Genomic DNA, 13,665 nt, shown 5'->3' with positions numbered 1-13,665 from the left:
TTTCCATAGCAAATAAGCTGCTCCTTTTTATTAAAAAAGCTATAATAACATAATTTACAAAATTAAATTAGACACTCAATGATACATTTTTAACTAGTATTATGTTTAAACTCACATTTAAAACTGTTTGTTTGTTATTTTTTTTAAATTTAAGCTTACCATATTAAAAACAATTCTATGCTAATAAACCACTGTATTATCTAGCTATACTTGAAAAATTCATAAAGTTTTTTGTTCGAAACTCACAGCTTTTGTTTTTTTTATAGCTGTTTATTCATCAAACTGCTTAAATTCTGCATTTTGACACTTTTATATCATAGTTTTTAAACTATTATTGATTCCTATTTTTCAAAACGTAAATAGTAATTGCGGTTTAAGAGTTAAGCTAAATTTTAGAAATCATCACTTAACAATGCAAAATTCTTTTTGAACATATGATAAAACTGATGGTTTTCATCTTTACTTATTAAAAAATGCATATCTATTGAAATCATAACATTTAAAATTGTCAATAAATACTATAACTAAGCTTGTTTTATTCTTTTTAATTTTATAAACTAAGATATGCCTTGAATCAAAACACTGCAACAATTGAAAAAAAAAAATTATTAGTTTAAAAAAAAACACTCTTCTATTTTAATATTTATAAGAAAGTTTTAATTAACAACTTCTTATCTAAAAATTCAAACTTATGTAAAGTACTTTGTTCAATTAAGACAATTATCTTTTAAAGTTTTGCGAGTTATGTAACTAAAAGTAAATTAAAACTTGACCTTTGTGCTAATTAATAACTGTTTGGTTTCTTGAAATTGTTAAAAACTATTTTATATAACCAATTTCGCTTTATTTACTCTGATTTTATAAACTTACACGCTTGAATAAAAAGTATATTTATCTACTGGTACAAAAACGTAAAACTTAACTGTAATATAAAAGAAAAACAATTTTTTATACTAACTATTGTTTATACTATATTTTACAATCTAAAATGGTATACACTACTAACTGTAAAGTTTAACTTTTTCTAGTATGCAGCTTGTTAAAAAGTTAGACATATGTTTTTAAGCTCTATCTCTTAAAAATACTTATATAGTTTTGGTTTTATAGAAATTTTTATAGTAATCCTAGATACAATTGTACTTAGTTTAAACTATAAACAGAATTAAGTTTTATAAACTAAAATCTATAACAAGATACTATATAACTTAACTTGATTTTACTTCGTGTCGTGCAAGTTAAATACCAATTAAATTGTAATTTATTTAAAAATTTTCATACAGTTCAAAAATAAACTTTATTAATTATTATTTTTTATTATAGAAGATTATAAATGCAAAATCTAAAGTTATACATCAGGTAATTCTATTTATCTTTAATTTGCATAACTGCTTATTTTAGTATGAATCTACACAATGTTTTTGTTGTTTACAAATTTTACCTGTTTATTTAGCTAGCATCGTTCAGACGGTATCTTAGAGCTACTTTTTTACTACAAAAAAGCTTAAGAACCTTATTATTATTTAATTATACACATTAGGCAACAAATTTAAAGTTATTTTGTTTAAATTAATACAATGGTAAACGTTAACATTTTCGATGCGCTGAAAAACTGATAAAATGTAAGGTTTTTCTTGTCAAGTATATATAAATGCTTAGGAGTTATCTTATCATTTGTGTTTATATCACTTTAAGTTTCAATCTAGCTTGCTGTTGTAGTCTTCACCCATTCTTCTGGTAGCTCATGTGAATAATCTCATTTGCATGTTAGTGAAAATATATGATTGCATTATACAACAATGCTCATCTCTCCGTACTCTTTTTACTTATCTTCTTAACAACCCGTAAGCATCATCATACAAAAAGTAGTTATCAGAAAACGATTTCAAACAGTTTTGTTTCAAGCCTGATTCTTACTAAGGCCAGCTACATGTATTAATCAATGCTTTTAGGAAAAATTTCGTAAAAATCAAAATTGAATTGTTTTTTTAAAGAAGGTCAAATTTTAATGAATTTTTAAAAGGTAAGTAGTAATACTGTTTTTTAAATAAAAAATTCTATAAATATTTTTGGTTAAAACTAAAAAATACAAAATTTTTAATTTCCTATGTATAAAAAACAAAATCAAACTAAGTTTTCTTTCGAATTGAAATACTAAAACTTGAAAATATGATTTCTAAAACCAAAAAAACAAATGTGCTTCAAAAAATTAGCAGTCAAAGAAATAACAAAAAACTTCAAACAGACAAAAACAAAAAGAACATTTTAAATAAACTAAATTAATCTATTATCTTGAATTATAACTAAAAACAAAACAGCATGATATAAAATAAACAAAACGGCAGTAGTTACATATAGCCGGCCCATCCGATGTACATTTTGCTTAAATTTCTCTTGTCAACTGCAATCTGAAAGTATTGTACTTATTTTAAAATCATCCTTTTATTAATTGATTTTAAATTAAAGACGAGAAAAAGTGCTACAAGTTGTTAAAAAAGCATGTCATTACTATTTTATGAAAATAATTTCTAAAATTTTTGAAATCTAAAAACATGAATTGAAGCTAAATTTTTCATTTCTTAAAAAAAACAAAAGTTAATAGCACTCTTCAAGCTTATCAGCTACATAGAATGAATGCATACAAAACACATACATACTTTTAAAACACTACACAAAATAAGTTTGCAACATCATAGTGCAAACTGTATACACCACTGTTCGCATTACTTGTACATATTCTGAATACACTCCACCAACCTGTATGGTCCTCTGCACGTCCCCTTCAACGGAAAGTGGCAACAGTTGCTTGTTTCTGGCGTGCAGTCCCCTCAGCTTCCTGCTGATCGAGTTGACTATCTGCAGCGCCTTCTCCTTTGACAATTCGTTGTTGCTGTGGTTCCGCTCCGACGACCACTCCACCAAAGGCGAGTGCACGAACGTTCGCAGCAAGCTGTTTGGTTGGTTGAAACAAATATTTAAAAGTATTCAAGTCCTTGTGGGTTTCCTAAGAAATTTTAAAAGTGAAATTAAAAAAATGTTATTCTTCAACTGTGTTAGTATTAATAATAAATTTTATTGGCAGCAAAGTTGGTCAGCTTAACTCTTCGTTTTGTTCGGAGTTTGTTATTGCAACAACTTTATGAATTTTCTATTTACTTAAATTTAGAATTGTGCTTTAAAATAAATAATTTTTTTGTACTTTAAATATTTTTCAATATTTAGTCAATAAGTATTTTAACGTGGTTGTTGAATTTCAACTCAGTAAAGAAAATTAAAATCTAATAAAACTACAAAATTAGTTACTCTTTACCAAGCAACCAATATACAACCATATCAACCTGAGCAAGGACTCTCTGTTGTCCCTGATGACTGCCATGGTGATTTCGCACGCCTTCCTGAAAAACCCCTCGTATTTGAAGGGGCCCATCGCGTCCACCATATTGTGGGTCAGTCGGTAGGGAACTATTTCCGGTATGTCCAGTGTCAGTCCCTAAAAATTTACAAAATAAAAAACAAAACTTAAAAAAGATATTCGAATTTTTTGTTAAGCTAAAACTTTTATGTTTAATTATAGGTTAGTTATTTTTAATTTACTTTATTTATTAAGAAATTAAAATAGAATAAAGTATAAAAAACTAAATACAAATTTATAAAATAATAACTAACTTTATCAAATATAACGCAGAAGTCTACATGCATGATTTCACCATTATTTGAATCTACCAATATATTTTCTCCGTGTCTGTCTCCCAACCCTATCATGTAACCAACCTAGAGAAAATAATATCAGCTAATTGTTTGTTTGTTTTATTAATATTTTGTTTATCTAAATTTATGTATTTTATTACCACAAAATAGTGTTTTGCTGTTAACTTTTCTACTTAAAAAAAATTGACACTTTTTATATAATTAAATTTATCTTTACAATAAAATAAACGAAGAATTAAGCGATATTTATATTACCTTATACAAGTAAAACGTTTAGAGTAAATTTATTTTACATAGGTAAAACCCCTAACAAGAAACCAACCATGGACATGACGGCTAGCGACCTGCAGTACAGCGCCCTCGAGTGGTACCACATGGCGGCATCTGATTGGAAATTGTGAAGAAACCACTCGTGCATGACTGGCGGGTGCTTCGCCAGCAACTGCTCCTCGAATATTTTCAACCTTCTCCTGCGAAACAACCATATTTTCACAACCAAATGTAACTCAGATTAGCCTTTAAATTAAAACTGTAGTTGAATCGGGCGTGGAACATTTTTTTTTGAATCAAGATATTTAAAATGTACAAATGCTTAATCACGATTAAGGTGTATTTTGGATTAGTAACGCGAGTTTAAACTTTGACTAGAAAATACACTAATGAAGCATTATACTAACAATTTAACCGGATGTCAAAGAAAAAAATAATTGAAAATTCGGTCCTTAAAGTTCAGTTAATATTCATAACAGAACTATATTTAAAAAAAAATAAATACTTAGTCAATTCAAATAAATTTCTTAATGACCAAATAAAACTAGCCTAAATTCAAATTCCAATCTTCTGATCAGAGTGCCAGTTTTTAACTGTCATGTTTTTAAAATTATCAACCACAAAAACATTATACACTAAAAAACCAACTCGTCGTGATGTTCTCCTTTCGGCAGCTGGCAGTTTCTCAATTCCCTGGCGGTCATGGACAGTCCTCTGGGTCGGTAAATTCCCAGCAATATTTGCCTCAACCCCCGCATGTTGGAAACCCACTCTATCAATCCACACTGCTCGTTAAGCGGGATCACCGACTGTTGGGGAGGTTTCGATTGAAAGTTAAGGAGATAGGATTTAGGTATTATTTGCAAAAGTTTTACTTCAAAAAGCATTAAACTTAATAATTTTTGAGTTTATAAGATATCTAGCTCTAAAAAAATTTTACACCAATATCCAGAATTTTTTTCTGACTAAAATAATATGAAAAATTTAAACACAGTATAAAAATTTAGGTCTTTTTTATTACTTAAGTCATCTATTTCTAACAAAAATATTTTTTACACCAGTATTTGGAAAACTGTGTGATGCAGCTCATTGTAGTGTATATGTATTTTTATATTCGTTTTTGTTTCAGATTGCTAATAAAATAAAAAACAAGCAATTTTTCATAATGAAAATTCTTATTCAATACAAAAAGGTACCGACGTAAGTTCTAATTTTCAAATTTCTCCTGCTGCAGTCCTGGTCTTTCTTCAAACACTTGTTGACGATCGTCTGAAACTCGATGACCCTGGCGTCCTTCCGCAGGTCATCCTTGGGCTTGCACAGGAAGATGTGGGATCTGCCGTCGCTCGCCTTGATCGTGATCTTCTTCGGTTTCTGCAACGACGCCAGCACTTCGATCTGGTTGAAAAATCAGTCTAAATATTATCTTCTTCGATCTTGAAAGATTTAAATAAAAATTTCTTGAACAAAAAATATAAACACAAGTTATAAGTGAACTTTTAAATGTTGTTTTTAACTGAAGCTTTAAAAAATTATTAATTTAGTTATGACTGTATTTTTCATCATAGTGCACACCTTAATAATAATAATTGTGACAAAATTAAAATTTGAACTTACAAATCTTTAATGCAATGAGCTGTATTATTTAATAATTAACATTTAAGTCAACAGACGCTCTTTTAATTTAGATTTAAAATTTGTTACAAATAAATTTATTTAGTACTATGTTTTTTTAGATAACTCCAGTACCAAACTATTTAAGTTGTACTTGTTAACTACTTAAACAAAATATAATTAAATCAACGTAGTCGCTAATGCAAAAACTTGATGAACAGCTTTTTAAAGTTAACTTGGTGAAAACTTCATCACTGAAAAGCGTTAAATTAAACCTCGTCATGAAAGCCAACGATGTGCGATGCAGTAGTTGGAAATGGATTGTGGTCTTTTCTTGTTGATTTCTCTCCAATGAACTTGGATTTTTCTGGTAGAGTGGCCGACATGTGCTCTTCTAATGGCATTATAACCTGAAGGAAATTCAATAAAAGTGTAAATAAAATATACAAAAGCATAATTTTGATTAATGAATTTATTTGAAAAGAAAAAAATAACAATGTATTAATTTACTTAAATCTTTGTACAAATAAAATAAATTGTAATTTAAATCAATAATAAGATTTTTTTTAGAAAAAAGAAAACTGTCATACTTTGATAAAAACAAACAAAACAAAGTAGTTCTACTAAATTTTTAAGGTAGAACTTTGTATTATGAGAGTTACCTGAGAAAAGTTGGGGTTTTCAACAAGGTTTTTCAGCGACCTGAAATGAACACTGATTCTGCTGCCTTTTGAATCGAGGTTCTTGTTGCAAAGTTCAATAAACTTGTCTGTCACTCTATAATGTATGTATTTGCTTAGATCGAGTATTAAGTTAAATTTTAAACGTTTTATTTTTTTAAACATTTCTCATGTTTTAAACTACACATATTTTCAATTTATTTTAAGTAAAAACTGATCAAATACTATTCAGAAGTGATACAAATATTTTTCAATATTGTTCAAACAGAACTTTAATATACATTAAATTATAGACCACAACTTATCTTCTACAATTTGTAAAAAAAAACATAACGTCTTTTAATATAAATATACTGCAACTAGTTTTATAAAAAAAACTTATACATTTTATACATTTAAATTTAAAAAATATCATAAATAAATATTTAAATTATTCTCACGCCTGATTATCAGTGACAAATATATTCTACGATTACCTTCATAAAAATTTTTAAACAAACAAAAATAAAACCCACGCCTGGTAGTCGGTGACCAGCTTGTACATTTTCCCGTTGCTTTTTCCCACCAAGTTGAATATTTCCCTGCACCTCTGCACCCTCTTCTTGTCCTTGCTCCTGCTCACGTACATCATGCTCCACAGAGCTCTCTCCGGGTAAGACCTGATCACGTCGCACAAGATCTCCTTCAAGTCGTTGTACGTCGCTCTGTCAGTTGCAAGAATGTGAACAAAGTTACGGGTGGTGAAGCAAGTTTATGTATATTTGTAGGTTTTTGAGAGTTTTTAAATAAACTAAAAAATTACATATTAAATAAATTGAAAACATGTTTTTTTTATGCATTGATTTATTTTTCAGTCAAAGATAATAACAGATAAAATAATTGTCACATAAATATCAACTTCAAACATTTAGTCGGATTCTGAGTTTTTATTTTCCGACATTCAAACTACTAAATCAACGTACCAACTCAATTGTTTAACAAAAACTTTAATCAACAAAAAATTATCAAATAAACATGAAGATTTATACAAACTAAGATTAACTCAAAAAAAAACAATCAAACAATACCAACAGATGAGGATGGCAAATTCTTGAAGTGAGTTGTGAAAATGCAATGTAAAATATGTAGCTGGGCAGATCGCTTCTCACCTCCCGTATGCATTGCTTCATATCATTTATTTCCTGAGCTTTCTGTACAAAACATTTTGTGCTATAGTATAATATCGCTGGTCTTAATTATGTTAAATAATCCATTTAATTTCTTATTTAAACAAGTGTCAGGTGATACATTAAATTAACAGCTGTTTTTTTTTAATTTAACCTGGATCCAAAAAGTGCATGAAAAAGAATGACTGCTACGGAAATTTTGAAACAAGTTTACTGACTTATTGATCATTTGGACAATAACACCATTATAATTAAACAAACAGATAAACTTTTAAAAATTTGGTTTTCTAAAGTGTGTTTACTTTTTTCGTAACCCAATGATAATCATAATAACAGTATTTAAAAATGTATGCAGGAATAATAGTAAGAAAATTACAAGACTAGTTAAATAAAAAGTATTTATTAATTTACGCCAAGAATAAAGTTATTGTATAGAAAAAAATCGTTACATATAAAGATTTTCTTAATTTTCATTAAAAATCACTAAGGTTACCTGTTTCAAATTAATTTATTAAAAAAGAGGCTGAAGTCTAAAAATATAAGAAATTTAAAATTCAAACTAATAACACAAACTTTTTCTTTTAATGTGGCAGCCTCACCGAAATCGAGCCACAGAGTTAGAAGTTTGGTGATTGATTGGTAAATGTGCGATGTTCCGTACATAAGCGACTTTCCGTAATGCGATATTATGTACCTCAGATGGCTGTATTGTTATTTACTGCTGTAACTCTGTTAAAAATTCTTCACAAGTAAGGTAAAAAAACTAAAACTAACTGTGATTTTCCTTGGCCTCTGCTTTCACCGACCATGGCAGTCACCAACCTGTCGTAATACTCCGCGATTGCGAAATGTACTTTTTCCCACTCAATCAGCGTGGTTGCCTGCAAAGTTTTTTAGCAGTTGTGTATTTACCAACAAAGTTAAAAACAAACACAAACGTCTCTGTAGGTCTTCAGCACGGTCTGGCTCTCGTACGATGCGGAATCTTCCATCAATCTGGCGAGGAGAAACTTGCTCTTGCTCCTCATCACTTTCTCCTCTCTCGTCAACATTTCTCCTTCCTCCTGGTTTGACATCCAGTTGAGCGTCTTGAATGCTTTCTGGTATTCGCCCTTCAACGTTGTTCGCGTTTAAAAGTTGAACTCACTTGCGTATAAAAGGAAACCGTATCCGAATTCAAACCAAGTTAAATAAATATTTTGCTATAATTATTAAAAAAATATTAAAAAAAGTTGTTCTCAATTTTTAACTTGAACACTTTACGATCTAATGAAATGTTAAAATCATAAAAACATCAGTTTCATTTCAACTTTATTCGAACCTTTTGTCGAAGGTATTTGGCCTTTTCAATGTGAAATGAGGGCAGGTTGCAGTTTTCAGCGGAGAGGTGCTGCAATGAGGCGAGGGAGACGTGCAAGTTGCCGCACTTTCTCCCAACCTTGCTGCTCTCAATCCACAATTTTCCCGTCTTCTTGCGCAGAGCATCGCTCATCCTGTCAAAAAAAATCATGAAGATTCAATAATTCTTGTGTATTTCAACAGGTCACATACAGTCACACTATTTAAAAATACTTATTTTTTATTTTTAAATAATTTTGTTTCGGGTAACATAGTGTATGCTTCCCATACTAACAAATACTTTATTAAAAAACGTGAATAAAATTTCATACTTGTTGGTGCTTTTTCCCAGCAGCGGGATGAGAACTCTGTAGAGTGACAACAGAGGCTGCTTCGAATGCATGGAAGCCTCCACCGTTTCCAACCTGTCGTCCAAAACCCTCATCGTATCAGCCACGTGACCGTCGTCGACCAATCCGCTCTCGAGAATTCTTCCGACTCGTTCCGCGTCGCTGAGCATGTGCAGCCGAACCACGTAGTCGTAGCTGAATTGTTAATTAAAATAATAGCAAAACTAAAAGTTCAACACATATTATTACTCGTTTTTCTCCTAGGGTGTAAGTTATTACATACAGGTTTGTTTAAAAAATATTTAAAATTGATTCTCATCAGTTTTTTTTATGCAAGTCGCTCAAGTTTTTTTAAAATTAACTCACCCTCTTCTGTATGACGTCATAGACGCTAAAAGCTTGCTTTGTGAGCTGTAAAGACCCTGTTTAAAAAAATAATTAATTTAAAAAAAAAAGGTTTATTGATTTTATTAGTTTACAGCAACATTTCAGATGAGCGTGGCGAAAAATATTCATGTTTAGTTTGTTTATTAAAATTAAATAGTTTAATATATTGTAAGTTAATTTTAAGTACCAACTTTTACTAGTAAATCAAACGCTTGCCAGTCTTTATTTTTAATTGACAGCAGAGTTTTGGCAAAGTCGACGTTCCATTCGCCACATTCGAGTTTCTTCTCGTTCGGTTTGCTGTTTTCAAAGTGCTTGTCGAGCAAATCCCACTTTCCCAGTTTCCAGCAAGCCTCCAAACGGTACTTTTCCAAATCTTTCTAAAAAGTTTATTTTAAAAGGCTTATGAAGCAAACAAATCTACAAATACAACACATCAGGTACTAAAAAAAATATTTTTTTCTTTATGACTTTAAAGTATGTTGTTGTTTAGATTTTAGTTATCTCCGTTTTTTTTTTAATTTGTTTTTGCTATATTGATCATTAGATTCTAACTTTGATTCTAATTAAAATATTATCTCTTCTAATGACATCACATTAGTTAGTAATTGCAACTTTTAATGGCTCACTATTGCTAAGAATTTTCGTAACATTACATGGAGACAAAACATAACAAATGCTGCATCAAGTACTAATGAAAATAAATGTCGGAATATGTTTCTTCAAAATACTTTTTGCTTAAATTAATATACATTATTGTAGTTATAGATTTTTTTTTTTATTTTTAGTGAAATAGTGATTTCTTTTAATAAAATGATATCATACAGTCAGTAATGGTGACTTATTAAGCTTGTATAATACTTCAGTACAAAAATAAATATTTATTTCTGATATGTTTTTGTATTTAGTTTAAAAAAATTATTAACTTATCAACCATATTAGACGTAGCTATGAACCTTAGGAATAAACTAAATTATCAAAATCTAAAAAAGCATCTATTGCTTTATCAAAAGTTTAATAACATTTAACATTAGTAAACAATAAACCCAAAAAAAGAAGGTAGAATAAAAAAATATTAATAGTCTTATTTTATTAAAAATTTTGAATAGTAATGACGAATTTAAAAAGCTAACAATGATTCTCTGTTTTATTATAAAAAACTAAAACTATTAACATTGATAAATTTATATCAACAAAAACTTACTTTCCACTGTTGATTGTAATTGATGGACCCGTCAACAGTGTCAATTGCGGTGTTTAATTTTCCCAGTTGCAGCAAACTCTTCAATCATCCTTGCCTGTATAAAAGTGAATCGGGATGCATGTTTATCACTTTCTCGTAATAACTCTCCACATCCTGTGTACTTCGTATGTAGTTAGAAAAAGCTAGGCGTAGAATTAAAAAAAAAATCAAAAACTAATAAACCTTTATAGAAAACTTTGTTATAAGATAAATTTAATAAACAAGCCTATACAAATATACAGCAGTTGAACAATTGAAAGGGAAAATTATGATGATCAAATAAACTTAAACCAAACTATAACATCCAGCTATAAGAATCGGAAATAGTTAATCATACACACATTAATTTCACAAAAGTGCATAAATAACCTGATAAGAGCCTTGTAGTTCCAGCAATTTGACTTCGGTGTCGCTGTTGGGTTGCGAGTTGTGAATGTTGATGGCCCCTCTCACCCCGTCTTGCTCGTCCATCTCGAAGTAAACTTCCTGCAGAAACTTGTCCGGCTCCCGTTTGCTGGCCAGGCATATGTCTTCCTTTCTGATGGTATAAAGAAAAAATTAAAACTTTTTTAAAACTTTTACTTAGTTTATCTTTCTACCTCAAGAAAATAATGTAAAATGTTGGAACTGAACATTATGATGCTATATTTTTTAGTCAAATTGCAAATTGTTTTAAATACAGTAGCAGGATTGCCACAGATCGAGCTGAAAAAATTCCTGACTTTTCTAAATCAAATTCCTAATTAAAACCGATGTAAAAATACATACAAAGACTTTAAAATAAGTAAAGTTTTCAATCTTAATTTTATACAAGTTAAAACAACAATTCTCTTTCTTTAGTTCTTTTTGTTCAATATTTTTACTCTGCTAAATAACAAAACTATTTATTTCAACAATGAAATCACTGTTTTTGCGGTTCGAACAAACATCAAAAACTTTGTGTTTACGTGACATTATTTAAGACTTCAATATATTCCAAAAATTCATTTAGACTCTGAAAGAAGGATGAATTGCAAAATTAAAAAATGACATTTGCAAAATGCAGTTTTTAATGATGATAAACTTTTTTATAAGGAACATGTTTATACCAAATTTCCTGACTTTTTTCAAAAACACCCGTTTTTTCCTGACTTATGTCTTTATTTTCGTTTTTCCTGACTGTGTGACAACCCTGCAGTAGCTTAACAAAACAAAAGCTTCAAAAAAACTGATATTACCCTAAAGGTACTTAAATTTCAACAACATAAAACACTTTTAAACAAACACGTACAAAACTTTTTACTTTGCGAAAAAACAATAAACACCTGAGATGAGCTTCGTAGTAGAGGATGGCGCGTTCGTATGCCCTGCATTTAAAAGCAGCCGTTGCAAGCTTTTCATTTGGCATGTGCTTCCAAAAATAATTCAACCAGTTCTCTCTGTGTATATCAATTTGATTTAAAATAATACCTTTACATAAAACTAAAGCTTAAAAAAAGGTTGAAGAAATATTTGAAGAATTATAATAAAGCACAACACTACAATATGATTTCATAAATGACGTAACGACTTGCGAACAACAAAGTTTAAAATGTTTAATCAAATTTAATAAGAACACTGCAAGCACAAAACACAACCAACCCTTCAACAAACAGCTTGTTCGAAGGACAGTCTTCAGAATTTTTAACCATTGTGATGTAATCAAGAACGTTGAAAATTGCATCCGCGCTCAACCTTAACAACTGTGACCTTTGAACCTGAGAAAAAATTAGATTAATAAATTAAATACAAATTTTAAACTGTTATACATTTAAAAGAAAAAAAAGAATTACAGTACTTCCGCTACATAACAAACAAATCTCGTATTATTTTACAAGTTCAATAAGAAAATTTCGCCTAAAAATACTTTATTTTATAAATTTTATTTATATACAAAATATTATCTTCTACAATCCGAACCAAATTATAGCAGGCGCTTTACTATCTTTTAAACTGCTTATTTAGATCTCATAAAGATTTACAAGTCTATAAGATTAAAGAAAATATTCATCAAAATCTTTTGAACTATTGAATAAATACGAGTAAATCCGAGTAAACTATTTTTCCACATTAATAATTAAAACGTAACCACCTACTGGAAAGTAACACTTTAAACGCAACAAGAAAATAGTATTTAAACAAAAAGTTAGCTAACAAAACAATTAATAATCTCGATGTTAAGTGAACTTGTAGAACAGATTGGTCATTTTCAGTGAACATGTTCCACAAACCTGTTAAAAACTATTTGAAAACACAATACAACATATAAAATAAGCAGCTTCGATATACAACCAATAATTTTTGTAGTTGAACTAAACTATTTCTTAACGAAAAACAAGTATAGACCATTTCATACACAAAAAAAATTCATAGTTAAACAAACTCCATGATACTTTGACAAAAAACAAACTGACTAATTATTTTTTTTTAAACTAATCGTATAAATTTAATGAAACTAACTTGTGTCAGGTTTGCAGTGGAAGGTCTTCAGGAGCTCCTGTATTGCGTAGGCGAAAATGTCCTGATTGGTGGGGTTGGTTGCTAGGAAACCCTGCACTACGTTGCAGATGAGCTGGTGGGCGAAGTCGTTGCTTTCCAGCTTCATGTGAAACTTGTTGCCATGGTTACCACTCTCGTCACTTGCCTTGCTGCTTGTCAGCCTTTAAAATTTTCCATTTTCAGTTGTTTTTATAAAGGTTGTTTCAAATGATATTTTACACTCAACTAGGACCAACGACGAATCTTTAAATCTTTATACAAAATACATTAAAGCTTATAGACAACGATGAAGTTGTTACAACAAGACAAGTCAAAATAAGCCCATAGCAGGGTTCAAATCTTTTTTTTATTAAGATAAAATCTTATATTTGAGCTCTAGGCACGAACTTCAAGTT

General features: G+C 29.5%; 1 protein-coding gene across 1 annotated transcript; it reads right to left on the bottom strand.

The window, feature by feature from the left end:
- Positions 1-2,345: 2,345 nt before the first annotated feature.
- Positions 2,346-13,431, bottom strand: LOC145848783 (serine/threonine-protein kinase ATR-like; the record flags this gene model as incomplete). The annotated part of the gene is made up of 23 exons (XM_082954043.1): positions 2,346-2,405; positions 2,755-2,947; positions 3,336-3,487; positions 3,664-3,768; positions 4,028-4,175; positions 4,624-4,784; positions 5,176-5,373; positions 5,865-5,999; positions 6,252-6,366; positions 6,785-6,973; positions 7,341-7,459; positions 8,009-8,138; positions 8,210-8,316; positions 8,374-8,547; positions 8,757-8,928; positions 9,106-9,318; positions 9,490-9,545; positions 9,702-9,890; positions 11,123-11,291; positions 12,058-12,171; positions 12,374-12,489; positions 12,959-13,002; positions 13,232-13,431. Coding segments are annotated over 23 exons (3,259 nt in total), but the record flags the coding sequence as incomplete, so codon positions are not given.
- Positions 13,432-13,665: the final 234 nt, after the last annotated feature.

The sequence above is a fragment of the Thalia democratica genome, unplaced genomic scaffold (genome assembly GCF_965202585.1).
Source record: "Thalia democratica unplaced genomic scaffold, ktThaDemo2.hap1.1 HAP1_SCAFFOLD_1669, whole genome shotgun sequence".
NCBI lineage: Eukaryota > Metazoa > Chordata > Thaliacea > Salpida > Salpidae > Thalia > Thalia democratica.
This window is presented reverse-complemented; position numbering and strand designations above follow the sequence as displayed.